This window comes from Callospermophilus lateralis, chromosome 3 (assembly GCF_048772815.1).
Source record: "Callospermophilus lateralis isolate mCalLat2 chromosome 3, mCalLat2.hap1, whole genome shotgun sequence".
In the NCBI taxonomy this organism is placed as follows: Eukaryota; Metazoa; Chordata; class Mammalia; order Rodentia; family Sciuridae; genus Callospermophilus; species Callospermophilus lateralis.
In genome coordinates, this window is record NC_135307.1 from 156,843,710 (window position 1) to 156,858,721 (window position 15,012).

General features: G+C 41.2%; 1 protein-coding gene across 1 annotated transcript in view; it reads right to left on the minus strand.

Moving 5' to 3' along the window:
* The window catches only part of Dtd1 (D-aminoacyl-tRNA deacylase 1), a 188,758-nt gene extending 180,802 nt beyond the window's left edge, over positions 1 to 7,956 (minus strand). Inside the window, exons 1-3 of the mRNA XM_076848921.2 lie at positions 7,803 to 7,956; positions 2,192 to 2,282; positions 102 to 337 (exon numbers count right to left, since the gene is read on the minus strand). Coding sequence (XP_076705036.1) covers positions 102 to 337; positions 2,192 to 2,282; positions 7,803 to 7,845 — 370 coding nt within the window. The 5' untranslated portion in view covers positions 7,846 to 7,956. The remainder of the gene's footprint in view (positions 1 to 101; positions 338 to 2,191; positions 2,283 to 7,802) is intronic.
* Between the last annotated feature and the right edge of the window lie 7,056 nt (positions 7,957 to 15,012).

Genomic DNA, 15,012 nt, shown 5'->3' on the forward strand with positions numbered 1-15,012 from the left:
TACTTTGTTTTCTTTGTAGTACTGGGGATTGAACCTGGGGCCTCTTGCATATTAGGTGAGCACTCCACAACTGAGCTATGCCCCCAGCAACTCCCGCCTACCTTTGATGAGCTCTGGCCTGTAAGTCTTGCGCAGTTGCTCCAGAAAATTGTTGTAGAAGCCCTCTGCCTGCTCTGTGGGCATCGCCAGGTGGAAGTCAGGCTTGTTCCCCTTGAGGACACACTGAAGAGTAAACTGGCTGACACACAGCACCTCATACTGTTTGTCCATCACACTCTTTGACCAGTGCTTACCACTCTCATCCTCAAACACACGCAGGTTCAAAATCTTTCGGACCCTAAGGAGAAAAAGAGTGGTGAGAGCTACATGCAGGATCACAAGGCTCCCAACACACCCTGTAAGCCCAAAGTGTCCCCAGCATCCTGCCAAATAAGAACCTAATGGTGACTCCATCACTTACAGATGGTGTGACCAAGGGCAAGTTACTAATCCGCTCCATGCCTCATTTTCCTCATCTGCAATACTAGGTAATAACAGTCCTAACTCATATGGTTTTAGGGGGGATTTCCTTCTTTTTTGTCAGTCCTTCCAATTTACAGCAAGTACTGGTAGGAACAGAGGCCAAAATGACAACCACACCATAGTCAGTTCCTCCAAGTTAGAGGCTATATCCATACCTAAATTCAATGCTGATTTTTTTACAGAAGAATTCAATCTTCACACAGGAATAAATGAAACCCCATCTTATACCCCTTCTTAGAGTTATTCAAAATAATCAATATGCAAATACTCTGAGAGAAAACTTGTAAATATTGCAAATGTACAAAAAGATCTAAGAAAAGGCACCTGATAATTATGTCATGTGCTTCTTGAGCCCCGAGGGGCTTTCCCCATGTAGATTACAAAGGACAGCCACCCCTTGGAAGGAACTGGGCAGGTAAGATTTAAGAACTACAAAAGAACTGACTGCATGAAAGCTGAAATTTCACCACCTGAGAGCCACCTTTGAATGATGTTAAAAGCAAAGGCATTTCCAAGGGCTCTAAATATCCTAATCCACTGACTCTTCATGTGGGTGTCCTCTGCAATGGGTACTATACCCCTACTCCACAGCCAGTATGTGCCTTACATTGAATCACATCTCTTAATCACTAATTAAATATTAGCTATCTATATGTCAGAGCTATAGAAGGACTCAGACCTAAAGACTCAGTCATTAACCACTACCATCTTCTACTCCTCTTTTAGCATCCAGGGAGGGGATAGTCAAATACTCAATACCAAGAGTACAATATTAACATCCCTATAGTGGTATCAAACTGTCCAATCAGTCATTGACACCTTAGTAGGAATTAGGTTCCAAGTGGGACTTCCAATGTAATAACAAAGGCACAAATGGGCAGAGTTATACCCAGGCTCTTCAAACCAAGGAGCAAAATATATAGTGGCCAGATTCGAAGCAAATGTGTCAACTGGTGCAGGGGAAAAAAAGCAAGTTCAGGAAAGGCTGACTCTACCAAGACAGCTATCAGGTAGCAGCAATGGCAAACTCCCCTCCCTCAGTAAAAAAGCACCAATTTCAAACCCCAGTAGCCCAGATTCTAATTTGGGTTCAGGCTTTTTGCTAAAGTATCTGTGAAAAACCAGGAGACAGAAATTTAATCTAAGTTCCAGGTCCTTATGTGAATCCCAGTTGCTCAGAAGGCTGAGGCAGGAGGATCTCAAGTTCAAAGCCAGCCTCGGCAACTTCGCAAGGCCCTCAGCAACTTAGAGAGACCCTGTCTCAAAATTTTAAAAAATAATTTTAAAACGGAGCTGGGGATGTGGCTCAGTAGTGAAGCACCCCTGGGTTCAAACTCTGGTACAAAAAAAAAAAAAAGAGAGAGAGAGAGAAAGAGAAAACATTAATAAGAGGCCCTGTTTTGCACAAAGAGGCAGAGCTCACAGATGTAGTAACAAACAGAGATGGAGGCTAAGTTGTGCTCCCACTCTGCTGTTGACTATGGTTTGACAGTTTATTCTTCCTGGGTCTCACCTGAAACACAAAGATAGCCATACTACATCCAGTGGGAGGATGGACCAAGATGACAGGGACTCACTCCCTTCAAAGGCCCAAAAAACTATAGAAGTTGCCAGTGAAACCACTATGTATCCCATGCACATGGCAGTGACAGAGAAATTTGTGTCTTACATGTGCTCCAGTTCCTTCTGTGTATCTTCCAGTGAAATACCCAGCAATACACAAATGCCACGTCCAATGGCACTTATCTGCTCTTCTCCAACTAGAAAGGAATCAAAAGGGAGAAAAGACTTAACAAACAGGTGTCATGAGTGCTTAATGTTATTTTACACATCACACATACTTCTCATAATTTCCTTGGTTAAAACTGAGAGATATTGAGCTGGGGATGTGGCTCAAGTGGTAGCGCGCTCGCCTGGCATGCATGCGGCCCGGGTTCGATCCTCAGCACCACTTACAAACAAAGATGTTGTGTCTGCTAAAAACTAAGATAAATAAATAAATAAAGTTAGTTTAAGAAAAAAAAAAGGAGCCTAGGTAGCTAGTGACTCTTTACAGAGGAATTAGGTCTGATTCTTGCCCTTACTCGGGAAATAGACAGGAGTTTTAAAAAATAAATAAATAAATAAAACTGAGAGATATCCAAAAATCAAATACAGGGAGATGGTAATAATTCCCATACATTCTGATTTTATATCGCAGGATTTTAGAGCAACACTTTCATATTACCTCAGGTAATACAGGGTAAAACATCTAGAACTATCTTTTTTTAATATTTTTAGTTGTAAGTAGATAAAATACCTTATTTATTTATTTATTTTTATATGGTGCTGAGGATCAAACCCAATACCTCACACATGCTAGGCAAGCACTCTACCACTGAGTCATAACCCCAGCTTCAACATCTGTAACTTTCTATGATCAAATTTAGCCATCTGTAAAACCAGAACAGGATTTTCCTCCCCCACAAATAATCTAGCTAAGCTAGATTAATTCTTAGAAAAGAGATTTCTGTTTTTCTTGGAAATCAGCAAACCAAGTAACAAAATACATAAAGCACAAAATGGAAAATGTTCACATCATTTTAAAAATGTTTTTCCTATTTACTGCAGAGCAGATAAATACATTATGCATAAACACTATGATTTTAAGGGGTGGGGGTATAGCTCAGTAATAAGGTGCTCACCTAGCATACACAAGGCCCTTGGTTTGATCCCCAGTACCACAAAAGAAAAAAAGAGAACAATAGCAAAAATATAATTTATGCATTAAGCTTCACCTCAGAAAATTGCTGTTATTTCCCAGTGTAGTTCAGAAGTAACAATCTAAGCCAGTGATCTCCAAATCATTTAAAGCAGTTACCCCATCCACTAAAGAAAATCTCTTTCCACACACACTGTATTTATAGTCAAAGGTATGCCCTACTACAGTGGACAATATCACAAATGTTGCCATAGTACTTAGGCCCAGAGTCATCACAATGGCAGTGAATCTAAATCCATATCTCAGTGGTGATCATGATAATGTCCTCTTTTTTGACAACTTTTTGCCCAATCACATTAGATTACTGTTGTTTGATTATTGCATTGCATACTAACCTAATGGTCCAATCAGGACTAGAACAGTCAACTCTGCCAGTTTCCTGTTATTTGCTTCTACTGGATAGTAATATGTATAAATATACCTAACAAAGCAGCACAGACTGTATACCACATTGCAATACACTGCAAGTTAAAGAAAGAATGAGAATCTCACCTCTTTCTTCAAGTGTCTGACAAGGGACCACATAACATTCAGACCCTAGGGGAACACCAGTATCAATCTATTTTCGAAATACTAGCAAAGTATAAAATTTCTCTTATTTTTATGCTAATAAGTATTTTAAAATATTTTCTTTAGTGCTGATTTTCTTATAATAGACTATTTGTGATTGATTGTCCTGTGAGCCACTGACTCAAAAGTTGAATCAGAAATAATCTTTCCAGAAATAAAGAATAAACAACTGGGCTTGGTTTGCTTGTCTGCACTGCTTTAGAAAAAGTCTTCTGGTTTTATTTGTTCTTCAAATAAATCAACACTTTCTACAGTGTCAATATGCTTTCTAAACACAGTAGATTTTAATTAATTAAAATAATGCACAATATTACAGAAAATTTGGAAAATATAAGAAACAGACAGGCATGGTCACACATGCCTGTAATCCCAGTGGCTCAGGAAGGTGAGGTAGGAGGATTGCAAGTTCAAAGCCAGCCTCAGCAACTTAGCTGAGGCCCTAAGCAACTCAGTGAGAGGCTGTTTCTAAAAAAAATACACAAAAAGGCTGGGGATGTGGCTCAGTGGTTAAGTACCCCTGGGTTTAATCCCTGGTACCAAAAAAAAAAAAAAACAAAAACACAAAGACAAGCTTTAATTGTCTTTAAAATATTAAAACTTTGTTATTTTAATGATTTTTTTTCTTCAGTACCAGGAACTGAATCCAGGGAGAGCTTTTACCACAGAACTATAGCCCCTGCCCTTCTTATTGTTTATTTTGAGACAATTTTTTCCTAAATTGCCATGGATGAACTTGAACTTGCAATCCTCTGGCCTCAGCCTCCTGAATCATTGGGATTATAGGTGTAGGCTGTTCCTATGATTTCCTTTTGATATTTTCTCTGTTCATTGGTTTTATTTCATATTTGTTTGTAACTGCTATATTTAGATATAAATTTCTGTGTCTAATCTTTTCTCTTAACATTGCATAAAAATTTTTCTATGTCAAACTTCCTGAGCACCTTTTAACAGTTGCATCCTCTTCAGTGACTGACTAACCATTTTATTGGACACATGGTTTATTTCGAAATTTTCCCTTCAATAAGTATGTGTAGAGACAATCTTTGTGCATAAAAGCTTTTTCTACAATTAGGATTATCTTATAAGAGTAGATTTTCAACATTTTTATAATTTATTATCTTCATAAGAAATAAAGTACGCCCCCGAAGTCTATATATGACACAGACATTGCCATCTTATTTTAGAGCAGTTTTGTCCTTTCTCCAGGAACAAGCATAAAAACCTGGAGGTTCAAAGGGTTCTTTTAAGAAAAACAAATGGTTTGCTAAGGGAAAAACTTGAGAATCACCACTGTAGACAAAAAGATCACAGGGCTGAAAAAAAGCAGAGATGTTTGGTCAATTTCTCCACAAATAAGTGGCATGGGAGACCCCTTAAAGACATCACGATCTCTGAAACACTATATACACACCAGAGTTTACTTGCTGAGACTTAGTGATGGACATGGGGGTTACTGTGTTATTTCTTCTATTGAATGTTTGAAACGTTTCTGAATAAAGTTTTTAAAGTTAGGAGTACAGCTCAGTTTTAGAATGCTGCTTAGTATGCAAAAGGCACTGAGTTCAATCCCCAGCACCATAAAAGAAGAAAATTCAATAAATAACCATTGTAAAAAAATCAAAATGTGTCTGACCAATCTTTTTTTTTTACTATTTTTTTAGTTGTTGATGGAAATGTATTTTTTATTTATTCATTTATATGTAGTGCTGAAAATCGAACCCAGGGCCTCATGCATGCTAGGCAAATGCTCTACCCCAGCCCCTGATCAATCTTATAAAATGAACCTGCCACATAACAAGATGTGTGAGTTCTGCTACTTCATCCTTGCCATAAAATAGGAAGTGGTGTTTTAAAACCTCTAAAATGAAATGTCATTCAAATGCTGCTAACTTTCAGTGAATCCACTCAAATTTCTTGGGGAATCCAGAAGATCCTTTCCATTACAACTAGAAGGTCTGAATAACTCAAGGGTCCCTCCATATTGAGAATTCCATGGTTCCCCAATCTAGAATTTCCAAATAACTTAACATATTCTCAAAATTTAACCCCCTTATCTTTTTTTAAATCTTTTGATTTAACTAAAAGTATACAATTTAATGTAGAGGGGGTTTGTTTGTTTGTTTGTTTGTTTCTGATGCTGGAGATTGAACCCAGAGCTTCATGCATACTATGCAAGTAGTCTACCACTGAGCTACAGCCCCATCCCTACAATTTAAGTAGTAAATTAAAAGAACTCAAACTCTGCCAGATTCAGTGGAACACCCCTGTAATTCCAGCCACTTGGGAGACTGAGAGAGGAGGATCACAAGTTTGAGGCCAGCCTCAGCAACTTAGTGAGTCCCTAAACAACTCAGCAAGACTTTGTCTTAAAATTTTAAAAATAATTAAAAAAAAAAAAAGGTCTGAGGATGTAGCTCAGTGGTAAACAGCCCCGGGGTTCAAACTCCAGTACCAAAAACAAACAAAACCAAACAAAAAAAAAACTCAAAATCCATTCAGCAAATCTCACAGAATAAATATATATCTTCAATACTCCAGATTGCAGGACAGAAACTGGTTCAAGGGGCAGAAATTCAAATTTGTTGGTGATGACCATATAAAACAGACAGCAAGATTCTCCCAAATAAACAAAAAGTCTTATCTATGAATTCCCCCAGTTTTTGTGAATGTGAATATTAATTGAAATGCTGTAAGCCCTTTGAAAACTCCAAGAACCCCAGTTCTGGCCTACCCCTTATTCCTTATTATTCCAGGATCATTGCAAAACCAAAGTTACCCAACAGCTTACTAATAAAGGTTGAAAAGTAGATCTAAACACGTGATTTTGTTTCTTGGGGGGTGGGGGTTGTTTTGTTTTTACATTTATACTTCCTGGACTCAAAAACACATCTTTGGTGTAGACTGGCTTGAAGGAAAGAATATCTGGAATTTTTTTTTTTTATTAAAACAATGTTTTTGGTTTTTGTGGTTTTGTTGTTGTTGTTGTTGTGAAAATGGGTCTCCCTATGTTCCTCAGGCTGATTCCTGGGCTAAAATCATCCGCCTGCCTCAGCCTCCTGAGTAGCTGGCACCCCTGGCTTGAAACAATATAATATTGCCAATAATAATTCATAAGACTAAAGACAATATAAAATCTGTTATTTGAATTTTTTTAATACCTTTCAAATCAGTTTCAGTACTTACAACAACTACACTATCTACATTATCTGGACCCCAGTTGTAGAGGGTTCAAATGATGACTAATGGTCGGGTGACCTGATCCACAGAAATTAGAAAAGAGAAATATTTCATCTCGAATTCTTTAGGTTCTGACCCATAGTAGCAGGATTCAGCATGGGGAAGACCCGCATCCAGGGACTGGGACCTTCTGGACTGGACCTTCTGCATCTGGTCTAGGAGAAGTCACGTGCGTGTACACAACTGTCAGAGTCATCAGAGAAGCAACTCTTCACCTCTGTGCATCTTATCCGGAGTCAAGCTCCATAAAAATTGGGATGTGCAAACAAACGGGCAAAACTGCAGCATTCAAGGTAGAGCAGTGGGAAGAGGGCGGAGTCCCGGCTCCGGAAATGCTCCCTACGTGTTGTTTGTGCAACAGTGTACTGAAGACTCGGCCAGGGGGGCACTCGCAGGTTCTGCTACACAGTACGCAGGACCAAAAAAAAACAGAAAGAAAGAAAAATGACGATGATAACGATGATGAAGTGCGCTTAAACTGAACCCAAAACGGAGCTCCGGAACCAGCGGCGCGCGGCAGCCGGCCTGGCACGTGCGGGGCGCTCCCGACCGCAGCGCTGCCCCGGAGCCGAGGGGAAACCCGGGCTGCGGGGGCCGAGCTCACCGGGGGCCCGCAGCAGCCCCGAGGACGGCGCCGAGGAACCCCCACGCGGGACCACGGGTCGCGGGGATCAGGGGCGGCTCCTCCCGGGCCCGGCCCCGCCCGACTGACCTGTGACGCTGGCCCGTGTGACGCGCTGCACCACGGCCTTCATGGCGGCAGCTGGGGCGAGTGGGGCGGCGCCGCTCTCTGTCCGGCCTCGCGACTCAACGGGCGACTCCCCCGGCCGGCGCCCTCTGCGGGTGACACCCGGAAGCGCGCCCAGTTCGACCAGGTCGGCAGGGGCCTGCCCACATCAGCCACGCCCACCCGCCGATTGGTCCCGCCTACGTCAATCACGCCTACCAGAGACCTAACCCCAACCCCGCCCATCCTGTATAGGCCCCGCCCCATCAACAGCGGCGCTCAGCCTAAGCTCTAGCGTCCTACAACCTCTGGTCAAGCCTCCCACTCCAGCCCAGTCGCTGGTCAAGCCACCCACTCCAGCCCAGATTCCACTCTGCCCAGACTGACCACTGTCTCTGCACTGTTTTTCTTCTACCTCATCCCCAGTCCTAATAACCCAATCATTGCTAAATCCCAACTTTGTCCTGAATCCGATACCTGTGTTCTCCCTTCCTCTTTCCCACTCCTCTGCCCCAGATTCTCCCAAATTCCTCCCTTGCCTTCCTGTCTCTGCAGCTTGTCAGATGCCAAATACAAAAGGAACTGCTGATAAAATAACAATTTAATTATATAAGTATTATAAGTATTTATTTGATTTAGCCATGCCATAATGATAAATAATGGTGATTCTAGAATTCTGACTCCTCCAGTAATACTAACAATTAGGCTTCTCAGAGAGATATTAGGGAATTTGAGTGAGAGTATGCAAAATTGCTTGGAATTTGGAACTATTACCCTAACAAATTATTATTATTGTTAAAAAATAGTTCCATCTCTATTGAAGGAAATGGAAAATGAAAAACAAGACAGTGTAAACTAAGAGGAGGGAGGAAGGAAGAAGGTGAAATATTCATCCCTTCCCAGTGACAATGGGTCTGAAGGGAGGAGGCGGTTACTGAGTGATGGGCCCTAGACTTTCACCCTTTCCCATTGCCAATGAATCCTGGAAGGAGAAAAGAAAATAGTGAAGCTCTAGGTAACAATGGATCCCAGGAAAGAAGATATGCAATGAACACTGGGCTTTGAGCTTTCATCCCTTCCCAATAACAATGAGTTTTGGACTTTTTATAACTTTTTTTTTTCCTGACTGCCCAAACTGACACATTCTACTGCAGTCTCCAATGATTAAGCCACCCTCATTGTAAACTATAAAACACAGACCCCTTCTGTAACCAGGGGGCCATTTTCTACCCAGAAAATGAGCTCCTCTGATGACTGACTCTGCTGCTGAATAAAAGACATAGCTGATCCATGAATTCTGCTCCTGTCCTGGTTATTTATGCTTTCATTATGGTGCCAAAACTCTTTTTGGGTGTTTTTTATTACATCTATAGCTCAGTGTAAGAGCATGTTCTTGGCGTGCAAAAAGCAAATGCAGAAAGAGACACAAAGAAAGATGGATTTCATCCCAGTGTGTCTTCACCTTGAAGGCCTCTAAAAATAATGTGGCTGAATGTTAAATACTGAATACAAAATTACCTGAATGAAGTGGTCCAAGTGAACATTACATGAATGAGAAATCCCAATATCCCAATATTGTACCGTTCCAGAAGGACACAATGACTTTTTTTGGGGGGGGCGGGGGGGTTACCAGGGATTGAACCCAGGGGTGCTTAACCACTGAACCACATCCCCAGATCTCTTTATATTTTTCATTTTGCAACAGGGTCTTACTAATTTGCTTAGGGCCTTGCCAAGTTGCTAAAATTTGATTTGAACTTATGATCCTCAGCCTCCCAAGCTGCTGGGATTAAAAGTATGTGCCACCATGCCTGGCCACAATGTCAATTTTAAATTACTTCTGCCAAAAAAAGAAAAAAGAAATGTAAAACCTGAATCCAATCGTGAAGAAACACCAGACTGCTGAGAGCCATAGCCAAGTAGGAATGACCCATCGCAATTTCCTTGTCAGCCTACCCAATGTTGCTTAGAGGGAGGACTCTCCATTGTGGAAATGGGCTTGCCTTGGACCCAGGTCATTTGCAGTGACATTGCATGAAAGATGACCTTGCTCAGGGATTAGGGCGGATCCAGGTTTAGGGCGGATCTGGGTTTAAGGTGGATCCTGCTGGGAATAGGGCGTATCCTGCTGCCTCAGGCACCCGCTCTTTGAGTTCCCTTGAGTTCTCGCGGGATTCAGAGAGTATTTCGGATGAAAAGCCCAGTGGAGGTGTGGATTTTATAACGTGCTTGTAGAGTGCCGGTGACAGTTCGAGAATAAAGAATTGCTGTTTGAATCTAAAGGCTGTGAGTGGCTCGTGATTTTGTGCCCAGCCAGACTGCGGCTTCAGACAAACCTAAATTAAGAATATTCTAACAAATAACTAGTCAGAATTCCTCCAATATCAAGAAAAAAAAAGTCTAAGGGACTATTTCAGATTAAAGGAGACTTTTAGAGAGACAGAAAAACTACATATGACCCATGAACTTGGATTGCATCCTGGCCCAAAAGGGAGAGGGGTTTCATTATCAGGACATTAATAATATTAACCTCCTCAGAGTTGATAAATCTCTAAAATAATTTGCTGAACTCAGAAAAGTACTATACCCATAATTATGGGTTTATTATAAATGATATAAATTGGGACCAGAAAAATGAACACATGGGACAAAGTCTACGAGAGTTTCAAATGTAGCGTATCTGTTCTCCCTCCATGTGGAATCAGGGTTCTTCAGCATGTTCACCAACCAGGAAACTGAAACTTCAGCGTCCAAGGTTTTAACTGGAGTTTCATGATCTTAAGTGTGATTGAATCATTGGCTACTTGGTGGAACTCAGTCTCCAGCTCCACCATTTCCCCTCCTGCAGGTAAGGCTAGCTCCAAGTTCCAGCATTATAATCACACAAATGGTCTTTCCAGTAAACAGTTCTCACCCTGGATTGTTCTCATTAATGTAAACTCAGCTATGATCAAGGGGTTCATGTACAACAGACACTCCTATCACTTGGGCAATTCCAAGAGTTTTAAAAGTTCTGTGCCAGAAACCCAGAACAAAGACCAGACAAATTTTTATTATGTAACAGGGATAGAAATCCTGAATTCCACCATTAAATCCATTAACTTGGTTCCTGAGGCTTGCCTTGAACGTATCATCCTCCTGCCTCACCCTCTCAGATCACAGAGGTTACTGGTGCACACCACTGTGCCCAGTAAGGCCCTGGCTCTGATCCCCAGCACTGTAAAAAAGAAAAGAAAATCTTCTAGACACATTTTAGCTATTTTGAATACAGTACAGTACTACTAACTAAAGTCATGATGCTGCATAAAACACCAAAATTTGTTTCTTCTGATACTTTGTATCCTCTGACCTACCTCTCAACTTGCTGCATCCACTTAGCCTTACCACTATTCCCCTGGAAACCACCAATTTACACTCTTTTGCAGTTGAAATATTTTTAAAAAGAAGGAAATGTATTCTGATACATTTTTAAGTATATGCAAACTTGGTGTGCTGGCACACCTGTAGTCTCAGCAACTCTGGAAGCTGAGGCAGGATGATAACTTGAGCCTAGGAATTGAAGACTGTTGAGGGCCACAACTGAGTCGGGATGATACATGGCATTTTTGCCAGAAGTAGTGGTTGAGAGGTGACGCCAGCAAGTTGTCGCGGAGTTCCCGTTGAGTTCCAGTTGAGCTCTCGAGGGGATTCCCAGAGAGTTCCCATTGGTTGGGGAAGTGCCGGAGGAGGGATATTTCTAGTTGCTGGTTCCTGGATGAGCCACGTGGCATTTGGGAGAAATTCCCGGGGAGCATGTGTGGAGTGTGCTGGTGGAGTTCAGAAATAAAGTTTGTTCCTGCTTCAGTGGCTCGTGATTTGTGCCCAGCCAGACTGCGGCATTTGGCGGCCGGTGCGGGGAACGCCTGAAGCTCGGGGGTAAGTGAAATTGCGAGCCCCTAAGGGAAGGCGAGAGAATGGATGACCATTTCAAAAAACAACGTGTTCTTGTTTTGATTTGTTTTGTTTTTGTTTCAAGCTGCCTATCCCTAGAACTTTCTCAGGAAAACTGGGAAAAATGGTAGGCTCAAGGTTTGTAGTTGTTCGTCCCTGAGGAAGAGATAGAAATAGACCACAAATGCACATGTCAAGAAAATAGGAAAATTGATACAACGAATTTTGGTCCCGTTTTTGTTTCATTCTGTTTCAGTTTTGTTTTGTGTTATCTTATTGGATTGCGTTATCTTTATAGTAGATTAGAAATTAGTAAAAAACAAACCAAAAGAGTGTTAAGTAAGTTGTTAGAGGTCCAGACCATGGAGAAAGACATTTTAGATCAAGCAAAAGAGAAGGTCTCTCGAGCTAGTCAGACAGAGGAAGAAAATTTAAAGGAAAAGGGGCTATTAGGGGAAAAGCTACAACAGGAAGCTGCTACTAACACCGTTCTATCACCAGAAGGCGTAATTCAACCAACAGCTCCACCTATAGAGACAGCTGAGTGGCCCTCAACCCCTGTAGTTGATAGATGGGATCCTGAGACAGGACTTCAAAGATTAGCATGACCTGTACTTGAGCAGGCAGGAGGGCAGCGAATTCACCATGCTTTAGATTTCAAAACAGTGAAGCAGTTAAAGGAGGCTGTAACAACTTATGGTCCTCAAGCACCCTTCACTGTAAGCATGGTCGAATCCATTACCAACTTGGACATGACGCCAGCAGACTGGGCTAGCATGTGTAAATCTGTGCTAAATGGAGGACAATATTTGTTATGGAAGGTTGCCAATGAGGAATTTTGCACGGAGACAGCTAGGCGAAATGCAGCAGCCGGTTACCCTCAAAGAAATCTAGATATGTTGTTAGGAAAAGGACCTTATGAAGGTCAATGGCAACAAATTGAATATGATCCTGCTATATATGCACAAATTGCTGCAGACGCAGTTAGGGTATGGAAGATTTAACAAAGACATGGAGATTTACAAGGTCAGCTATCTAAGGTAATACAGAGAGCTAATGAACCTTATGCTAACTTTGTAGATAGGCTTATTCAAACAGCTGCCAGAATTTTTGGGGATACGGAACAAGCAATGCCATTAATAAAACAACTGGCTTATGACCAAGCAAATCGTTGCTGCAGAGAGGTTATTAGACCATGGAAACATGAAGATTTAAACACATATATTAAATTATGTAGAGACATTAATGAACAAGGGCAAGTCTTGGCAGCTACAGTACAAAAGGCTTTAGATGCCAGGCCAAAAACATGCTACAATTGTGAACAAACAGGACATTTTAAAAGGAATTGCCCCATAGGAAAAGGGTTTAACAAAACTAGGTATCAAAGGAATAGAATACCGGGTATTTGCCCACGATGCCGTAGAGGGAGTCATTGGGCTAATTAATGCTGTTCTCAAACCACCATAGAGGGTACTCCCTTATCAAAAAACGGACAAGGACCAGGTATTTACCCACGATATTGTGGAGAAAGGCATCAGGCTCCATTGCAAAAAATGGACTGGGAGGCCCAATGCTCCGGGGCCCACAACCACTAATATACGGAGCAGTGAAGGAACACAGCAACACCATCAGGGTAGTGCCCAGGACACATTGTCCATCAGATCCCTCATCAGACAAACCAGAGGGAACGCAGGGTTGGACATCTGCACCTCCGCCAGATCAGTACTAACTCCAGAGATGGGAGTTCAAATCATTCCCACAGGAGTAAAAGGACCTCTTCCCCAAGGAACAGTAGGCTTATTATTGGGATGCAGTTCTTCTACACTAAAAGAACTTATGATAAGTCCTGGGGTAATTGATCCCGATTATGTAGGTGAAATAAAAATTATAGCTAGTTCTCCAAGAGGTATATCAGTAATTTCACCAGGAGATAGAATAGCATAATTATTAATAATACCCAGCCTGCATGATAAATTTTCCAGCCGTAGTGTAGAAAGAGGTTCCAGGGGATTAGGCTCCACAGGTGTAGATTGGGCTATGCTGTCTTTAAATTTAGATTCTCGCCCAATGCTAAAACTAAATATTCAAGGACATGAATTTAATGGGCTGCTGGACACAGGTGCTGACCTTAGCATCATATCTCGTCAAGAATGGCCAAAACGTTGGCCATTACAACAAGCCACTCAAAAGCTTCGAGGCCTAGGAGTGGCGACTAATCCCCATAGAAATGCAATGGTATTAGATTGGAAGGATCCTGAAGGATATGAAGGAACTATACAGCCATATGTATTGGATCATCTTCCTATAAATTTATGGGGACGAGATGTCCTAGATCAATTAGGTTTGACGTTAACAAATAACATCAATCCTAATGCACCCACCACTAGGGCTAGACAAGATTTTAGGAAAGAAAAAAGATTAGGAGAACAAGAACAAGGTATAGAAGCACCAATTCAAATAGATCAAGGAATAAATAGACATGGATTGGGTTTTCAGAAGGGGCCACTGAGACAATCAAAATTACTTGGAAATCAGAAAGACCAGTATGGGTTCCTCAGTGGCCCCTGACTAAAGAAAAGATACAAGTAGCCCATGACCTGGTCAAACAACAATTAGCGGAAGGACATATACAACCTTCTGTATCTTCCCCTAATACTCCCATTTTTGTCATCAAAAAGAAATCTGGTAAATGGAGATTATTGCAAGATTTAAGAGCCATTAATAATGAGATGGTTATTATGGGACCTGCTCAATCAGGGATTCCTCAATTGTCTGCTTTGCCTAAAACCTGGCATGTTTTAGCTATAGATATTAAAGACTGTTTTTTTTTTTTTCAATTCAAATTCATCCCGAGGATAGTCCACGTTTTGCATTTACTATCCCTGCATTAAATCATGAAGGTCCTGATCAGAGATATGAATGGAAAGTACTCCCTCAAGGGATGGCTAACAGTCCAACTATGTGTCAAATCTATGTTAACAAAGCAATCCAGCCACTTAGAAATCAAAATCCTGAACTACAAATATTTGACTATATGGATGATATATTATTAGCACATAAAGATAAAAACACATTGCTGGAATGTTATGCTACACTTACAAACTTATTAAAAAATTATAATCTAGAGATAGCAATAGATAAAGTACCATTAAATTTTCCAATTAATTATTTAGGAGTTCTATTATCCTCAACCATGGTCCGTCCACCAAAAATTCAAATATGAGTAGATCAACTCAAATCATTTAACGACTTTCAAAAGTTATTG